This window comes from Ovis aries, chromosome 5 (genome assembly GCF_016772045.2).
Source record: "Ovis aries strain OAR_USU_Benz2616 breed Rambouillet chromosome 5, ARS-UI_Ramb_v3.0, whole genome shotgun sequence".
In the NCBI taxonomy this organism is placed as follows: Eukaryota; Metazoa; Chordata; class Mammalia; order Artiodactyla; family Bovidae; genus Ovis; species Ovis aries.
The window spans coordinates 11441446-11461547 of record NC_056058.1 but is presented as its reverse complement, the minus strand read 5'-3'; the positions used below and the strand labels follow the sequence as shown (position 1 = coordinate 11461547).

Genomic DNA, 20102 nt, shown 5'->3' with positions numbered 1-20102 from the left:
ACCCCATGGACTGTAGCCCACCAGGCTCCGCTGTCCATGGAATTTTCCAGACAAGAATACTGGAGTGCGTTGGCGTTTCCTCCTCCAGTATCTTCCCAGCCTTTGGGTCACTCTAAAGCTCCCTCCAGGCAGAGGCTGTGACCCTTGCACACGGCTACATTCTCATACCTGGCACAGTACCTGTCATGCAGCGGCTCCTGGAAACACCTGGTCAGCTTGATCTGACTCATTGCCCTTTCTCCTCCCGCCCCAGGGCTGGCTTCCTGGTTACTGGATACGGGTGTATCTGTTTCCTAGGGCCGCTGTAACAGAACATCACAAGCTGAGTGGCTTCAACAACAGAAATGAACTGTCTCAGAGTTCTGGAGGATAAAAGTCCATGATCAACGTATTGTCAGGGTTGGCTTCATTTGATGGCTTGAGGGCAGAGTTTGGTCCATTCCTCTCTACTAGATCATGGTGGTTTGCTGGAAATCTTGTTGTTAAATTTATTCATCTATGCACTTATTTTTGGCTACGCTGGGTCCTCACTGCTTCCTGCGCTTTTCTCTAGCTGTGGCGAGCGGGGGCTACTCTCTGGTTGTGGTGCGCCAGCTTCTCCTTGTTGTGGTTGCTTCTCTTCTTGCAGAGGACGGGCTCTACTTGCAGGCTTCAGTGGTTGCAGTGCGAGGGCTCAGCTTCCCTGGTGGCCCAGTGGTTATGACCAGTTAGTAGTTATGGCACACGGGCTTAGCCACCCCATGGCACGTGGGATATTCCCAGACCAGGGATGGAGCCTGTGTCTCCTGCATTGACAGGTGGATTCTTAACCCCTTGATCACCAGGGAAGTCCCAGCTGGTAGTTTCTGGCAATTTGTCTTACAGATACATCACCCTGACCTCTGCCTTCATCTTCACGTGCCTTCTCCCTGTGCATGTCTGTGTCCAAGTTTCCCCCTTTTATAAGGACACAGTCATATTGGATTAGAGACCACCCTTATGACCTCATTTTAACTTGATCATCTGGAAAGATCTTATTCCAATTAAGGTTCCACACACAGGTACTGGGGGGTGAGGACTTTAATATTTGGTGGGGGGGGGAGGACACAATTTAACCCATAAACATGAGGCTTCTGCCCTCAGAGTCACCCACACTTGAAACCTCAATCATCTTTGCCTCCACTTTCACATAATTCAGGAAATATAAGTAGAGGAACTCGGTAAAATAAGCCCTTAAGCTGAGGGCTGCAGAGGCCCTCTAGGGCAAGTCCTAGAAGGTATCTTTTTTTTTTTTTTTTTTTACCTTATCCCATGACATTCAGGATCTTAGTTCCCTGGCCAGGGATGGAACTCATGCCCCCTGCAGTGGAAGCATGGAGTCGTAACCACTGGGCAACCAGGGAAGTCCCTGGAAGGCATCTTAGCCCTGCTTTCAAGATCTGCAAGTGAAGAAGAGCAAATGTGCCTTTGGAATTTCTCTTTCTCAGGCTGCATCACCAGGGGGAATGAGAATGAATAGATTTTATTATTTATTTATTGCACATACTTACAAGAAAATATTCCCTTGGCTTTGCCCTCCCCTACCATCCTCTTCTGCTTTTCTAAAGTCTCTCAAGGTCTCCCCCAGGTGGATGGCAGTGAGGTGTCTCACCCACACTCCCAGATTAGTGTGCTCACTGCCACCTCTTGTCACCACTAGTTTTGCTACACAAGTACAAGTTTTCTCATCTCAGCCCCATTGGCAATGTTGCAAAATAGGTAGGTACGGCTGTTGCCCAGTGTTTCCCCTAACCCCTTGATTCATCTTTTTAAAATTGACTTATAGTTTTTGTACAGTGTTGTGTTGGTTTCAGATGTACATCACAGTGATTCAGCTATACAATTCTGTTTTACATTTTTCCCTTATAGGTGATTACAAATATAAAATCGGTTACTATATTGACTGTAGTTCCCTATGCTATACAGTAGGTCCTTGTTGGCTATCTAGTTTACATATGTGTTCATGCTCAGTAGCTCAGTCGTGTCCAACTCTTTGCTGCCCCATGGACTGCAGCCCGCCAGGCTCCTCTATCCATGGGGATTCTCCAGGCAAGAATACTGGAGTGGGTTGCCATTTACTCCTTCCAGGGAGCTGCCTGACCCAGAAATCGAAGTCAAGTCTCTTACATCTCTTGCATTTGCAGGCAGATTCTTTACCACTGGCCATCTAGGAAGCCCGTTTTATATATAGTAACGTATGTATGTTAATCCCAACCTCCTATTTTACCCCTCCCCTCTTTCCTCTTAGATAACCATAGCTTGTTTTCTTTTTTTGTAATTTTATTTTATTATTGGAGTATAGTTTCTTCACAAGGTTGAGTTCATTTCTGTTGTATAACATTGTGAAACAGCCGTATGTACACGTATATCCCCTCCTTCTTGAGCCTCCCTCCCGCCCTTCAGGTCATCACAGGCACTAAGCTGAGCTTGCTGTGCTATGCAGCAGCTCCCCACTGTCTGCTTTACACATGGCAGCGCATGCATGTCAGTTCCGCTCTCCGTAAGTTTGTTTTCTATGTCTGTGAGTCTCTTCCTGGTTTGTAAATAAGCTAATTTGTAGCCTTCTTTTTAGATTCCCCATATAAGAAAGATCATTTGTTTGTCTTTCTCTGGCTTACTTCACCTAGGATGACAACCTCTAAGTCCATTCATCCATTCATGTTGCTGCAAACGCCATTGTCCAGTTTGAGATGCGCAGAGTGTGAGGTCGTTGTCCGAGGCTACTTACTTTTGATGTGGTCAAGTCCTGATGTGAACCCCGTGTGTCTCCCTCCAGAGCTTGTGCCCGTAACCCTGCCTCAATAAATCACGACACCTAGTTGATGGGAGAGAAAGCAGGTTCAGAGGAAGAAAGGGCACAGGTTGGTCAGAGGTGGATCTGAACCTACAGCCAGAGAGGCTATTATATTTTCCTTATTTAAGGAATGAAAACTTATGCACAAAAACATACATAGCCCAAGGCACTGTTTTCCAACAGCTTAATTTGAAAAACTTCAAACATACAGCAAAGTTGAAAGAATGCTGCTTTGAACTCTCATATACCTACCAACTGGTTTCTACTTTCACGTTTTGCCGTACTTGCTTTATCGCACATCTATCTATCTGCATCCATCCATCTATCCGTCATCCATTCATCCATCCATTCATTCCTTCATCCCTCTATCCATCTTATCTAACCATCTTAATTTTGATACATTCCAAAGAAGCTGAATTATCAGTACCCTCCAAGTAGTTCATCATGTGGAGTATTAACTAGAGTTCGGTATTTGTGTGTAGATTTTTATCTTTTGAGATCTAATTTACATTTAGTGACATGCATAGATCTCAGGGGTGGTGGCTCAGACGGTGCCTACAATGTGGGAGACTGGGGTTCGATCCCTGGGTCAGGAAGATCCCCTGGAGAAGGAAATGGCAACCCACTCTAGTACCCTTGCCTGGAAAATCCCATGGACACAGACCACAGGGTCGCAAAGAGTCGGACACGACTGAGCAACTTCACTTTCAATTTCACTTTCAATTTCTTCAGGTGTAATTTGCTAACTTTGAACAAATGCATACATTGGTATAACCCGATTTTCTATTGAGCTATAAAATATCACCAGCCTCATCCCAGAGATACAGCACATTATCCTCCCTTTTATCCTTCTTGCTGCTGCTGCTGCTAAGTCACTTCAGTTGTGTCCAACTCTGTGCATTCCTATAGACAGCAGCCCACCAGGCTCCTCTGTCCCTGGGATTCTCCAGGCAAGAACACTAGAGTGGGTTGCCATTGCCTTCTCCAAAGTATGAAAGTGAAAAGTGAAAGTGAAGATGCTCAGTCGTGTCGGACTCTTAGTGACCCCATGGGCTACAGCCTTCCAGGCTTCTCCGTCCATGGGATTTTCCAGGCAAGAGTACTGGAGTGGGTTGCCATTGCCTTCTCCGTTATTCTTCTTATGGAAGTATAATTTATGCTCAGTAAAATCCACAAATCCTAAGTGTATCACTCAGTGAATTTTTATGTGAACTCTAAGCTTTAACCACTGGGCTGGACTTGGAGTTACTTTTCTTCCTCATAACTGGATTTTGTCTTTGGGCCAGATTCGTTGAAACTACTATAAATCAATTAGGTTCTCCATTAGGAGTGATTTTACCCCCTAGGGCTTCCCTGGTGGCTCAGCTGGTAAAGAATCCGGCTGCAGTGCAGGAGACCCGGGTTCAATTCCTGGATTGGGAAGATCCCCTGGAGAAGGGAAAGGCTACCCACTCCAGTATTCTGTCCTGGAGAATTCTACGGACTATAGCCCATGGGGTCGCAAAGAGTCGGACACGACTGAGCAACTTTCACTTTCACTTTGCCCCTAGAGGACAGCTGGTGATATCCAGAGCCACTTTGATTGTCACTACCGGGGAGGGGCTGTTGGCATTTTGTAGGTAAGGGTCAAGGATGCTGCTAGACACCCTACAAACCTATAAACACCCTACAAACACCCCACAGGACAGCCCCCCTGCCACAGCAAAGGATTATTTGATTCTAAACATCAACGGGCTTCCCAAGTGGACCTAGTGGTAAAGAAACTGCCTGCCAATTCAGGAGAAGTAAGAGACTTCGGTTCGATCCCTGGGTTGGGAAGATCCCCTGGAGGAGGGCAACCCTCTCCAGTATTCTTGCCTGGAGAATCTGATGAACAGAGGAGCCTGGTGGGCTACAGTCCATGGGGTCGCAAAGAGTGGGACACGACCAAGCAATTAAGCAGGCACGTGGGTGGTGGCCCAGTGGTTGATTCCTCCTTCCACCATAGGGAGCACCTATTCAATCCCTGGTAGGGGAACTAAGATCCTTTATGCCAAAAAATAAAATGATAATACTAAATGTCTTTAAAAGGGAGGGGAATGAAGCACCAGAGAGGTACAGAAAACACAGAGGGGGTGCAGTGGGTCTGTTTCATTCATCTTTTTATTTATGTCCAGTGCTTGGTGCCAGGTAACAGGTAAGTAAATGAATGAATCAGTCAGCAAATTCCTTTATTTTATTTTTAGATTTTTGCACACCTTCTGTGTGTCAGATACCCTCTGTGGTATTCACTGATCTTGAGACTGTCAGAGATGCAAACATAAATGTGTGCTCATGGGGTCAAGCTCTTTCAGGGAGGAACCTCTGAGAACCAGGAGGGGAGCTAAACACTGAGGGGAGGCGGAGGTGGGGGAGAGGCGGGAGGAGCCCTTCAGGAATCACAGGACCTATAAACAAAGCCTTTGAAGGAATGCATCAGGTGAAAGCTGGAAGGGGAGTCCCGGGAGAGGGAACAGTCAGGGCAGAGGCTTGAAGGGGAGCGATTAGGCCAAATGCTGGGGTAGTGGGTGGATGGGTGCTCTGAGCATGACTAAAGCGCTGGTTCATGGGGAAACAGTGCTCAAGCGGATGCAGAGGGGCGGAGGGAGGGGAATGGGGTGGCGGTGAGGGGGGGGGCTGGTGGGGGGGGGGGGGGGGGGGGGGCTGGCCCCAGACCAGACATAGCTTTAAGAGCCAGGCTGGAGAGTTTGGACTTGAGGGCAATGAGAAGCCACTGAAGAATTCAGCCCAGGGGCGGGGCATGGGCCATTTTGCATTTTTGGAAAGTCATTCTGTCAGCTGGGTGGAGAGGAACAGGGTGAGTGGAGCTGGAAGAAGAGCGTGAGTAAAGAGGCCAAGTTTCAAAAAGTCAGAGATGACGAAGGCTTGAACTCAGGTGGGGCTGGGGGCAGAGAGGCAAGAATGAGGTAGAAGGGGCAGGTGATTCCCTGAAGCTCCAGTGATTAAGACTCTGCGCTTCCACTGAGAGGAGGGCAGGTTCGACCCCTTGCTGGGGAACTGAACTAAGAGCCTTTGCATGCTGTGACAGCATGGCCAAAAAAATTTAAAAATAATAATAGTAAAAAAAGAATAACAGAATATTCTGAGGATGGATGGGAAGGGTGGTCCAGAACCGGGTTTCACGTGGGGCATCCCTAGAAGGCTGATTTCTAGGCTACTAGCCCTCATACAGTAAATAGAACAGAGTTTCCTTCTCAAGTCCACTGAGGAAATCCTAGGACTTTATTTTTTTATTCAACAAATATTTGAAGGCTTATTTGTCCCACCCAGGGCTTAGCGGAGTAGATACAGCCTTATCTAAGGTAGGACTCAGCCCTGCCCACCAGGAGCAAATGGAGACAATAGACAAGCAAACAAATGGAGAATTTAGAACACTGGAGTGGGGATGATGTGATAGTTCTTCAGCCTGCCCCACTCTTTGTGACCCCATGGACTGTAGCCTGCCAGGCTCCTCTGTCCATGAAATACTCCAGGCAAGAATACCAGAATGGGTAGCCATTTCCTCCTCCAGGGGATCTTCCCGACCCAGGGATCGAACCCAGATCTCCTACATTGCAGGCCGATTCTTTACTGTCTGAGCCATCAGGGAACCCCTGGAATGGGGCGGGGAGAAAAAAGAGGAGGATGAGGTGGCAAGTGATGGATAAGACAGGACAGTTGGGTGTGGGGGGCGGGGGTGGTGACTAGTAAACCTCTCTGAAGAGGTGATGTCTCAGTGGAGGCTAAAGGGATGGGCAGGTGCCAGTTATGTAGAGAGTCAGGCACATGAGAAAGCATGTGCAAAGGCCCTGAGGTTGCACGGCTTTCACATGAGTAACTCCCAGCAAGGAAACCAGTTGGTAGATCAGAGAGAGAGAATGGAGAGAAGAGGGGGGCGGAAAAAGACTTAAGAGGCGGCTGAAGTCAGACCTGAGGGCTGTGGAGATCTTGATGGGGAACTGAGACTGCTCCAAGTGTGGTACATGGAAGACACTGGAGGTTTGAACAGAAGTGCCATAGGGAATGATTTGGAGTGGAGCAGGAAGGCAAGCAGGGAGTCACTGAGCAACGTGTCGACGTTGTTCCGGTGAAAAACTGTGGGTGGCCAAAAAGTTCGTTCAGGTATTAATGGAAAAACCAGAACTAGCTTTTTAGCCAACCCAGTATTATTCGGACAGGCTTTGGTTCAACATTGCCCTCTGCCAATTGCATATGAAATATTTTAAAAGGGGGGGGGCGGTGTGTCTCAGGGTCTTCGGTGACCTCACAGAACTGTCAAACTGTACAGTTTTCCAACTTGCCATATAAATGATGATTTGCATTTTAGTTGCAACAATAAAAATCTTTTCTTCTAAAGAAAAAAATATTGTAAATATTATGTGAGATCACTTATATGGGGAATCTAAAAAATAATGATACAAATGAGCTTATTTGCTACGCGGAAACAGACTCAGATTTCAAAAACAAACTTACCAGAGGGGAAAAGAGGGGAGGGATGAATTAGAAATTTGGGATTAATGTATACAGGCTACTATACATTAAATAGATAATCAACAAGATCCTACTGCATAGAACAGGGAACTCCACTATATTCTATAATAATCATATAAGGGAAAAGCATCTGAAAAAACATAGGTATATGTTTATGTACAACTGAATCACTTTGCTGTACACTTGAAACGAACACAACATTGTAAATCAGTTGTGCATGTGTGCGAAATTCCTTCGATCCTGTCCAAATCTTTGCAACCCCATGGACTGTAGCCCACCAGGCTCCTCTGACCACGGGATTCTCCAGGCAAGAATACTGGAGTGGATTGCCATGCCCTCCTCCAGGGGGTCTTCCCGACCCAGGGTTCAAACCCAGGTTTCTTACATCTCCTGCACTGGCAGGCAGGTTCTTTACTAGTGCCCCCTGGGAAGCCCAGATAGCTGTACTCCAATAGAAAATAAAAATTAAAGTAAATTTTAAAGTTAAAAAAGCTTTTTAAAAAGTCTTTATTGAATTTGTTACAACAATATTTTTTTCTTAATATTTTGGGTTTTTTCACCTCAAGGCATGTGGGATCTTAGCTCCCCTACCAGGTATCAAACCCATACCCCCACCCCCTGAATAAGAAGGCTAAGTGTCAACCACTGAACCACCATGGAAGCTCCTAAAACAACTTTTTGTTGAGGTATAACAGCTCCCCTGTAAAGTGCACAATGCTCTGGTCATAAGTGCATGACTCAGTGAATTTTTACTCACGTGTAACCTTCACCCACACAAGGTATAGAACAGTCCTTTCTGCAAGGACATAGTTTCTCAGTCTCTACTGCACTGACATTTGGAGTGGGACATCTCTTCGTTGGGAGGGTCTCTCTTGTGCATGGCAGGGTGTTAACCTTGACCCCAGCCACCACCCACACATCGCCTCTCACTTGTTCTTTGTTTCTTGGATGTTTGCACCTTTTGACTGTGCTCACCTATTTCCTTCACACCGCATTCCCTGTCTCTTACAGCTGCCAATCTATTCTCTATTTTTTTTTTTTTTTGGCTTGGTTTTGTTTCAGTTGGTTTGTTGTTGTTGTTGTTGTTCTTGACCACACCACACAGCACGTGGAACTTCCCCGACCAGGGATTGAACCCGTGCCCCCTGCAGTGGAAGGGCAGAGTCTTAACCACTGGACCACAAGGGAAGTCCTCTTCTCTGTATTATTGAATATGGTTTGCTTAGATTTCATGTGAGATCGTACAGTGCTTGTCTTTCTCTGCCTGACATTTCATTTAACATGATACCCTTCAGGTGCATCCATGGTATCACAAATGACAAGATTTCTCCTGTTTATGACTGAATGATACTCCATTGTATGTGGAGTATCCATTCATCCATTGATGGACACTTAAGTTGTTTCCATGTCTTGACTATTGTGAATAATGGTGCAATGAAAGTGGAGATGTAGATATTTCTCTGAGATAGTGATTTTGTTTCCTTTGGATAAATACCCATAAGTGAGATTGCTGGATTCTATGGTAGTTCTATTTTAAATATTTTTTAAAAAATATTTTAATGCACCAATTTACATTCTCACCGATAGTGCATGAGGATTCCCTTTTCTCCACATTCACACTAACATTTTTTATCTCTTTTCTTTTTTATAGCAGTTTATATATACATATATATGTGTGTGTATGCATGTATATATATATATATATATATTATATATGATTATCTTAAGGTGCTAAACTCTTTATTTTTATCAAAATATAATCATTTTACAATATCATGTTAGTTTCAGTTATACAGAACAGTGATTCATATATATATATATATATATATATTCTTTTTCAGATTCTTTTCCCTTATGAAAGTCACTCAGTCAGTCGTGTCTGACTCTTTGTGACCCCATGGACTGTAGCCTGCCAGGCTCCTCTGTCCATGGGATTTTCCAGGCAAGAATACTGGAATGGATTGCCATTTCCTTCTCCAGGGGATCTTCCCCATCCAGGGATCAAACCCAGGTCTCCTGTCTCAGAGACAGATTCTTTACAGTCTGAGCTATCAGGGAAACTATTTTTTCCTTGTAGGTTATTTCCCTTATAGGTTATTACAAAATGCTGAACATAGTTCCTAGAGCTAAACAGTAGATCTTTGTTAGTTATCTGTGTTATGTATAGTAGTGTGTATATGTTAATACCAACCTCCTAAGTTATCCCTGCCACTCTTCCTTTCCACTTTGATAGCCATAAGTTTGTTTCCTGTGCATCTCTTTCTGTTTTGTATGTAAGTGCATTTGTAATTTATTTTTAGATTCCACATAAAAAGGATATCATATAGTATTTGTCTTTGTCTAGCTTACTTCCCTTAGTATGATAATCTCGGTCTATCCACGTTGTTGCAAATGGCATTATTTCATTCTTTTTTATGGCTCAGTAGCATCCCACTGCATTCATGAACCACATCTTCTCTATCCATCCCTCTGTTGATAGTTGCTTCCATGCCTTGGCTATTGTGAACAGCGCTGCTATGAACTATCTCTTGTCTTTCCAATAACAGCCATCGTAGAGGTTGAAGTGACATCTCCTTATGGTTTTGATTTGCATTTTCCTGATGATTAGTGATGTTCAGCACCTTTATGTACCTGTTGACCATCTCTATGTCTTCTTTGAGAATGTGCCTTAGTTTGGACAGCCCAGAATGTCCCCCAGACAGTGCCAAATGTCCCCTGGGGGGCATAATTGCCCTCGATTAAGAACTGTTGCTCTAGAAGTTTCCTTCATGCTCCTTTTCCAAACAGTGTTTCCATCCTCAGAACATCGTTGACTTCCAACCCCATCTGTTAGTCTTGCGTGTTCTTAAACATATTATGAATGGAAACTCAAACTGCATCACTGCACAGTCTGAGTTATAGAACTTTTTAAAAATGATTTATTCATTTGGCTGTGTTGAAACTTGGTTGCGGCCCACAGGATATTTGTTGCATCGTGTGAGATCTTTTGTTGTGATGCACCGATTCTAGCTGTGGCACATGGACTCCAGAGCACCTGGGCTCCACAGTTGCAGTGCGTGCCCAAGGGGAGGCAGGCAGACCTCTGAGAGAAGAGCATCCAGAGAACTGCCCTCATCTTTCCCAGTTTCCAAGTGGTCCTGCTGACATAGTTAAACATCATCAGGGGCAGAGAGGGAAATATGGATCCCACTCCATCCTTGTCACGGGTGCGGGAACCACTAACTTAGGGGAGACAGTTTAGTGATCCATCAACAGCTGAATGGATCAAGGTGTGGTGCATATATACAATGGAATACTACTGCTGCTGCTGCCGCTGCTAAGTCGCTTCAGTCGTGTCCAACTCTGTGCGACCCCATAGACGGCAGCCCACCAGGCTCCCCTGTCCCTGGGATCCTCCAGGCAAGAGCACTGGAGTGGGTTGCCATTTCCTTCTCCAATGCATGAAAGTGAAAAGTGAAAGTGAAGTCGCTCAGTCGTGTCTGACTCTTCACAACCTCATGGACTGCAGCCTACCAGTCTCCTCCGTCCATGGGATTTTCCAAGCAACAGTGCTGGAGTGGAGTGCCATTGCCTTTTCTGACAAAATGACTCTAGGCATTGCCAAATGTCCTCGGTGGTGGGAGGGAGTGGGGGTAGGGGGTGGAGGGAGTGAAGAGTGGGAAAAGGGGAATAGCCCCTAGGTGAGAAGCACCTTTCTTCATCAGAAGTTCAAGCCCCAGCTGTGTCGTGTGCTAGATGCATGACTGGGGGCAAATCCCCAAGCCTCAGCATTCTCATCTCTGCAATGGAGCCAATGAGTAGCAACCACTTTAGGGAATGCTGTGGGAGTGACACCTAGCTTCAGGGTCTGGATGATGACTGGAAGCCATGCCCAGCGTGTAGTGGGTGTTCAATAAACAGTAAAGTTGTGATTACCCATCGTGAACCTAAACCTATAAACCCCTATGCACCCCTTGAAGAGCAGGGCAGCTCCAGGACCCTGAGGACTCCCAGATGGTGCTCGGAAGTGCTTGTTGTCGTGTTCTGGAGAGACAGAAGATTTAAATCGTTTAAACAGGACTTCCCTGCTGGTGCAGTGGATAAGAATCCACCTGCTAGTGCACGGGACGTGGGTTTGATTCCTGGTCCAGGATGATTCCACATGCCTCAGAGCAACGAGGCCCACGCGCCACAAATACTGAAACCCGAGTGTCTAGAGCCAATGCTCCACAACAAGAAAAGCCACAGCGATGAGAAGCTCGCACGCTGCAGCGGAGGGGAGACCCCACTTGCCGCAGCTAGAGAAAGCTGGCACAGAGCAATGAAGACCCAGCACAGCCAAAAATAAATAAGTAAATAAATTGCTAACTCAGGAAGAGTCTGAAGAATCTCGGGGTCTGGGGTCTAGTCCCCTCTGTCACAGATCTTGTTGGTCCTGGTGCTTTTCTGGTACCCAATTTTCCCCTCTGTGAGGTAGGGGGAACCGAACGCTGTAATCTCCCACTGGACTCTGGCTTGGCCTCTGTTTCTCTGTGATTGTTTTCTTAAGGAAGGGAGGGGGTGCCCAGGCAGACAACCAAGGGAGAGGAATTGGGCAAAAGCCAGACTCCACTTCCTGCTTCCTGCTACCTCCAGTCTTTGCTATTGCTGTGTCTTCTCCCCAGAACACTCCTTTCTCCATTCCCCAACTCCCCTGGCCCAGCTGGCTCCAGCTTCAGGACTTGGTGTACATGGCACCTCCTCCAGGAAGCCTTCCTTGATCCCCTGCAGCCTCCCTGTCTGGGACTGATATCTCCAACTGACTTCTCAGTTATTTATTTATTTGACTGTGTCAGGTCTTAGTTGCAGCATGTGGGACCTAGTTCCCTGGCCGGAGAGCTCTAACTTGGGCCCCCTTGCATTGGGAGTTCGGAATCTTAGCCACTGGGCCACTACAGTGCTTCTGTCAGCCCATCTTAATCACTTGTGCCTCTTGGCCAGGCTGCATGCCTGAAGGGTATTCAGGGCTCAGCATGTGTCTGAGCTGAGAACGAGTGAACTGAGATCATCGGGGCAATAAGGGAGAACAGGTTAGCAGGAAGTTGCATCGAGCATGAAGGAGCTGGGTTTTGGAGTGTTCCGATAAGCTCGCCTTGGCTACAATCCATGGAGTTTGGCTCTGGGTACCAGGGCATCTAAACAACAACAACAACCAGCTGCGGGAGAGATGTGAGGTGTTGCGGGGTTGCCCCTGTCTGTCACCTTCACACTAGGTGCCTTCCCATGTCATCCCCTGGATGAGAAGACAAACCCACCTGTCTGGCTGTGAGAGGCTTGAGGGGTGGACCAGGAAGGAGGATGGGGATCTCCTGAGCCCCTGGATGAGGCAGGCGCATGGGGGCCACTGAGGATCACGTACCTACAGAGAATCACCCTGGCACAGTCTGTGTTTGGCAGACAGTGGGGGAGAGGCAGTTTTTAGGGGCAGCTGTTGTAACAGTCCAGGCTTGGGTGATAAGTAACCTTCAAGGCCAGCCCCTCCTGGCCTTCTCTGCCCCTGGGGGCTGCTGAATGGCTTAGCTACATCCTCCATGCTGGCCATGTGAGTCCTAGAGGGGTCCAGGGGTGGCAGAGGGCGGTTCTGCAGGGCTCCCCAAGGGTACACCAAGTCCAGCCCTCCACTCCCCCAGCAGCCAGAGAGTTCTCACATGGGAATGCAATCTCCCGTCCACTCCCACACATTCCAAAACCGTTTGAGCCAGCCGTGCCTCCCCCAGGGAGGGTCCACCCGGCTCAGTCTGGTAGTGCCAGCTCCTGAGCAGGAAGTTGTCCGCCAGGTAAAACCCAGGGGGCTTGAAAGATTAGAACAGATCTATGCCCAGACCTCTGTTTGCCTTTAAGCCCAGGCAGACAGCCACTTCAGGGCATCTCTTGGTCTGGCAGCAGGCTTTTCAGGAGCCAGATTTCGTCTGGTGTGTGGAAGTCCCATGTGCCCCTCTTCATAGAGGGTATTGATGCCAAAACCTCAGCTTCTCTGTACGCCAGTGCTGAATCAAATATCAGGGACGAGTTCCGGGTGAAGTAGAAAAGGAAATTTTTATTGCTTTGGCAAGCAAAGGGGGACACAGCGGGTGCATGCCCTCAAAACCACGTGTTTTCTCTTGGGAAAGATTGTGCTGTGTGTTAGTCAGTTGTGTCCAACGTTTTGCAACCCTATGGACTGTAGCCAACCAGACTCCTCTGTCCATGGAATTCTCCAGGCAAGAATACTGGTGTGGGTTGCCATGTCCTTCTTGAGGGAATCTTCATGACCCTGAGATGGAGCCCGCATCTCCAGCGTTGGCTGGTGGATTCTTTATCGCTGAGCCACCAGGAGTGAGAGATTTTATTGTAAATATTCAAAGAGGGCATGATCAGCTTGTGGATATTCTTCTGAGGGGTCGGTGGTGAGGTAAGTAGGAGTCAGCATCATCAACCTTCAAGTTCAACAAGTCTGGGGTCTACATGCTTGTGGGCAGCATACCATTATTAATCATTAACTTTTCCCACCTGGAGGGGCTTTCAGTTTCTGCAAAAGAACTCAAAGATGTGTGTATCCATTGATGAGGAATCAGGACCTTGCCCCAAGGCTGCTCTTGACTGTTAGTTTCTCCCTGGTCTTACACCCCATCCCTTCCCTAATTAACAACTGGTTGAATCTGCCCCTTGGAACTCAGAGAAGGTCTTAGAAGCTGAATGAAGGTTTGTTTCCTATAATCAAAGAAATGGAGGTGTGGGACACAGAAAGGGTTTGTGCCCAGGAGCCCCACAGGGCCCTGGACAGTATCAGTATCAGTCTGCAGGCATTAGTCATCACAAGGGCGCTGAATAAAGCCAGCTGACCTTTGCCAGCCACAGAACCACTGCTTCCCCCTAGGGCAAGCCCTGCCCCTCTTGGGAAGTTCAGCAAGGCGTGTCCTCACCACCCTCCCAGGAGCCCGGCCAGGCTGGGCTGGGTTCAGTCACTGGGGCTCGTTCAGGGTGTGAGGAGCACTGCCCAGGCAGGTGGGCAGGAGAGTGGGCAGGAGCATGGGCAGGAAAGACCCTGCATACCCGGGGTGCCATCAGCGAGGGCACCTGGTGGCTCTGACCCTGAGCTTCTTTCTCACCTGCTGGCCAGGTAAGCCGGGCTGGGTTGGGGTCAGTGGAGGAGGCAGATACATACCTGGAGGAGAGAGGGGCAGATGTGACAGGTGCCTCAGGCCTCCCGAACCCCCTCGGGGGCAGTCCAGAGGGCTTCTGCTTTTTTTGGCAAAGGCCTCTATCACAGTCAGCCAGGTGGGGCTGGTTTTCCATACTGACTGGAGGAGACATCACAGAATGGCTACAGTGGAAATTAAAAATTGCAGGATTAGAGATGGCCAAGCATTCCTCCTTTCACTGGCTCACTGACACATACATTTCCTAGGGCTTTTTTTTTTTTTAATTGGAGTATAGTTGATTGACAGGCTTCCCTGGTGGCTCAGACGGTGAAGAATCTACCTGCAAAGTGGCAGACCTGGGTTCAGTCCCTGGGTTGGGATGATCCCCTGGAGCAGGGCATGGCAACCCACTTCAGTATTCTTGCCTGGAGAATCCCCATGGACAGAGGAGCCTTGTTGGCTGCAGTCTATGGGGTCCCAAAGAGTCAGACATGACCGAATGACTAAGCAGATAGTTGATTTGCAATGATGTGTTAGTGTCCGGTGTATCTCAAACTGATTCAGTAATTTACGTACATATATTCCTTCTTTTTTAAGATTTTTCTCATAAAGGTTATCACAGAATATAGAGTAGAGTTCCGTGTGCTGTACAGTAGTTGGTTATCCATCTGGGTTTTTGGTTCTTTTTTTATGATGAGTTTTATTTTATTTTATATTTTCTGACAGAGCCACATAGTATTTGGGGATCTTAGTTCCCCGATCAGGGATCAAACCCGTCCCCCCTGCATTGGGAACCTGGAGTCTTAAGCACTGGGCAGCCAAGGAAGTTCCAATTTTGGGGTTTTTTTTGTTGTTGTTGTTTTATTGACACCTCTGATTTCAGTACCTGTGCTGAGCTCTCAGATAGGAAATGAGCAAGTCACAGCCCCAGGCTTGCAGGAACTCCAGGCTGGTGGGCAAGACAGAGGGGTGCCCAGTCTTTCTTGGCACAAAGTTGAGCAAGAGCTTTGCCACCTTAGGGGTGCAGAGAAGGGGCAGTTTCCCCAAAACTGCAGGGCAGTATTGGATTGGCTGGAATTTCTACAGACAAGGTCAGTGGAAGAAGGAAAAGGACACTCCTGGAAGGAAGAACCGGGGTGGGGGGGCAAAGGCAAGGGGGACCTCACAGGCCTGTTAGTCATTTGGGGGGTCAGCTTGGGCCTGGCTAACCAGAGAAAGCCCACCGGCCTCAGGAAGAGGTGGGACTCCAGCTTGGTATTGCGGAGAGGAATCAGATTCTCTTCTCTACCAAAAGAAGGTCCAAGACTCTCCATGTGTGGCTCCAGGGCTTCTAGACCCCCACACTGTTTTACCCCTTCGGCAGGAAATTAGGGCTCTCCAGCCAAACCACTCTGGTGTCCAAATTCTCCAGGCAAGGATACTGGAGTGGGTTGCCATTCCCTTCTCCGGGTGTCTTCCCAACCCAGGGATGGAACCCAGGTCTCCTGCATTGTAGGCAGATTCTTTATTGTCTAGCCACCAGGGAAGCCCTCTACACTGTGGTTGTTTGTTAATCACTAAGTCGTGTCTGATTCTTTTGTGACCCCACGGACTACAGCCCACGAGGCCCCACTGTCCATGGAATTTACCAGGCAAGAATATTGGAGTGGTTTGCCATTTTTTTCTTCAGGAGATCTTCCCAACCCAGGAATCAAACCCACGTCTCCTGCACTGTGCCGGGTGCTTAAATATCTGTTAATTTACTCCGCCCAGGAGAAAGGACTGTCCTTAATGCTTGGCTGCAAAACAGAAGCTTCTAGAGCCTGAAGCTTCTAGAGGGTGAGGGCATCCTTTTTCCCCCATTCTCAGGGGCTCAGGCCACGGACACTGAAGCCAAGGGTGGGTGGGCCACCTCCTAGTCCCTCCCCAACTCAAGCCTCATTCTCTGCAGCTCCTGGAACAGGTGGAGAGGGCACCCCAGCCCCCAGCCCTGAGTCACTCAGGACAGCTCTGGGCCCCGGAAAAGCTTTGCGGTTGGACGCCACTGAAAGGCACCCACACAATGGCCTGAATGGTGGGCGGGTTTGTACCGGACAATTCCACCACCTCTGATGGGGCGTGTCCCCCTGAGCTGTCCCCAAAGCACGTCACCACAAACAGAGGCTGTTTAACTGCTTTTGACCCCGAGGCTTCCTCAGAGTCAGATGCCGAGGGCCGTGTGAATGGAACGGGCTCTTGCTCCCACCCCAAGGAGGGCTGGTTGCCTGGACTAAGTGTTGACATCCCTCCCCAGTTGCCCATCAATTCCACAGTAAATAGGAAGCCTGTTGGGGAGGGGTTCCCCTGGCAGGTCAATTCAGACACCTTTCAGGACTCTTCACTTTAATTCTGGAAAAGACTCCCTTGATTCCTGGGCAGAGACTAAAAAAAATGTAAATCCGACGTTGACAGGCTGTGTGTCCTTGGGGGTGATGCCTAACCTCCCTGAGTTTCTATCTCCCTAAAGGGTAATTTTAAAAATTCCAGAGCTGGTGGAGATCCACTCCCCTCTCACCTCTCCCTCCACCCTAGACCCCATCCTGTGAATCTTCTTCTGCATCTGCATGCTGTACTTTCCCCCTCCTTGACCGTGTGGCTGAAACCTGATAAGATCCCAGAGGACCACAGTAATCATCATTTTCTATTGTGGGCCTACCGTGGGCCAGGGCTTTCACATGCATTGTCTGGATTGAGCTTGCATGGGTGAGAGTAGGGGTACATTGCCTCCCATTTTATGGAAGAGAAAACAGGCTCAGAGAGATTGAGCTCTTTGTTTTAAGGTCACACAGCAAGCACTCAGTGCTCTGTGGTGACCTAAATGGGAAGGAAATCCAAAAACAGAGGGGATATATGTGTATGTATGGGCTTCCCAGGTGCCGCTGGTGGTAAAGAACCCGCCTGCCAATGCAGGAAACCCAGGAGACCTAGATTTAATCCCTGGGTCCAAAAGATCCCCTGGAGAAGGGAATGGCAATCCACTCCAGTATTCCTTCCTGGAGAATCCCCTGGACAGAGGAACCTCCCTGGGGTCGCTAAGAGTCAGACGCAGCTGAAGCGACTTAGCACGCATGCCACATATGTATGTGCGTAGCTGACTCATCTTGCTGCACAGTGGTGACTAGCATGGCGTGGTAAAGCCACTTTTTTATTGTTATTCTGTCACTAAGTCGTGTCCAACCCTTTGTGACCCCGTGGACTGCAGCACACCAGGCGTCCCTGTCCTTCACAGCCTTCCAGAGTCTGCTCCGTTCATGTCCGCTGAGTCGATGATGCTATCTAACCATCTGTTCCCTGCCACTCCCTTCTCCTATTACCCTCAATATTTTCCAGGATCTGGGTCTTTCCAATGAGTTGGCTCTTTGCATCAGGTTAAAAAAAATTTTTTAACAAGTGAGGGAAGGGATCTGAACTCCCATTTCTGGATGATTCCTAAGCCCTGTACTTCACCCTCTGCCTGGAAAAGACTGAGGGTTGAGGAGTGTTTCTCCTCTCTTGGCTGTTTCCTGGCCCTTGGGTATCCCCATCCCCCAGGGTAGACAGCAACTGCCCTTCATCACCCCTCTGTCAACGTAAAAAATACTCACAACTTAAAAGTTGAGAGTTATATTTTATTTGGTGGAAATTTTTAGGACTTCAAGCCAAGGAGGCAGCATCTCAAGTAACACTGAGAGAACTGCTCCGAGGAGGCAAGGGGAGGAGCCAGGTTATATAAAAGTTTTGCAACAAAGGGCAGGTAGCCTGAACATCGAAAGATGATTGTTAATTAAAGAAAACCAGGGTCTCTGGTGGTGCAGTACCTGAGACTCCACACTCCCAGTGTAGGGGGTCTGGGTTCCATCCATCCCTGGTCAGGGAAGTAGGATCCCACATGCTGCAAGGGACAGCCAAACAAAAGAAAGAAATACAGGAGGAAAACCAGATAGCCCAAGTTAAGGAATTGAGTGCCTTTCTACGTATGGGAAAATGCGAGAGTCTGATTCACTGAGATTGTTCCTTTCACATGCACCTCAGCTGTCTAGGGGCCAGTATCCTGGCTTCCCGGGTGGCACGATGGGAAAGAATCCACCTGCCAATGCAGGAGATGCAACAGATGTGGGTCCGATAACTGGGTTGGCAAGTTCCCCTGAAGGAGGGCATGGCACCCCACTCCAGTATTCTTGCTTGAGAAATCCCATGGACAGAGGAGGCTGGTGGGCTACAGTCCATGGGGTCACAAAGAGTCGGACACAACTGAGTGACTAAAAAACAACAACTTTACATCCCACCAGCCCACCTGGATGGAGTTTTCACCCTTCTCTTTCATGTCTGGTTTCTAGGGATGTCCTCACTCTCCCCCGGAGAGGGGGGTCTTCATTCTCCTCAGTCGAAAAGGTCTCCCTTTCCCTCACATTAAGGGTCCCTGAGCATCTTCACTCTATTGGGGAGGTCCTCACCTCTTTACTCAACACTCTTACACAGCGATTCATTCATCCATTCATTTGTTCAGTGACATTTCTTGAGCACCTACTGTGTCCCAGGCACTGTTCTGGTGATGAGGATACAGCTGTGAGCAACACAAAGATCCCTGCCAAGCTGACATTCTGGCAGGGGAGACAGATCAAAACCCGTATGAACAGTAAATGAATTATGCATTTAAGTATTAAGAGGGGCTTCCCTGATGGCTCAGTGAGTAAAGAATCCTCCTGCAATGCAGGACAAACAGGAGACAAGGATTTGATTCCTGGGTGGGGAAGATCCCCTGGAGAAGGAAATGGCAACCCACCCCAGTTTTCTTGCCTGGAGAATCCCATGGACTGAAGAGCCTGGAAGCCTACCGTCCAAAGGATGGCAAAGAGTTGGACATGACTGCGCAATTAGGCGCACATAAGTATTAAAATGGTGATAAGGAGAAGAGATTTTGGACAGAGAATCTAGGGTGCTGGAGTGTGTTGGGGTGGATTGCTCTCGTCAGTAGGGCAGGGTGAGGGGAAGCCTCCTGTGGGTCAATGAACAAATGCATCCCAGAAAAACTCTGTGCAACCCAGAGGCAGGTGGGCTCTGATGTTATTTGTGCTGTAAAAATGGGGAAACTGAGGCTCTGTGGAGTGAGTGGGGCAGGACCAGCTTGAAATCCAGGACACCAGGGCTTGAGTTCTGGCTGTGTGTGTGCACTTGTGTAAGTGTGCATATGTAGGTGAGACAGTGTGTGTGAGACAGGGAGAGAGCAAAACAAGCTCTTTTTTCTTATGAGGGGTACTGTCCTCTTTTTTTTTTTTTTAAGCAAATTATTTCTTTATTTTTCCTATGCTGGGTCTTCGTTACTGCGAGAGCTTTTCTCTGGTTGTGGTGTGCAGACTTCTCATTGAAGTGCCTTCTCTTGCTGTGGAGCACGAGCTGTAGGGAGCATGGGCTTTGGCAGTTATGGCTCCTGGGCTCTAGAGCACAGGGTCAGTGGCTGTGGTGCCAGGCTGAGTTGCTCCCCGGCCTGGGGATCAGGGATTGAAACTGTGTCCCTGACACTGGCAGGTGGATTCTTTACCACTGAGCCACCACGGAAGCCCTGATGGGCCCTCTTCTTTCTCTTCTGACAGCATGTCCTCACTTTTCTCAGGGACGGGGAGGAGCCCTTAGATCTCTCTTCCCAG

General features: G+C 48.2%; 1 protein-coding gene across 2 annotated transcripts in view; it reads left to right on the top strand.

Moving 5' to 3' along the window:
• Positions 1–14282: 14282 nt before the first annotated feature.
• Positions 14283–20102, top strand: part of LOC132659796 (mucin-16-like) — a 35765-nt gene continuing 29945 nt past the window's right edge. For both annotated transcript variants that reach the window (XM_060415429.1, XM_060415428.1), the window contains exon 1: positions 14283–14438. In XM_060415429.1, the coding sequence (XP_060271412.1) occupies positions 14348–14438 (91 nt within the window). In that variant the 5' untranslated portion in view covers positions 14283–14347. The remainder of the gene's footprint in view (positions 14439–20102) is intronic.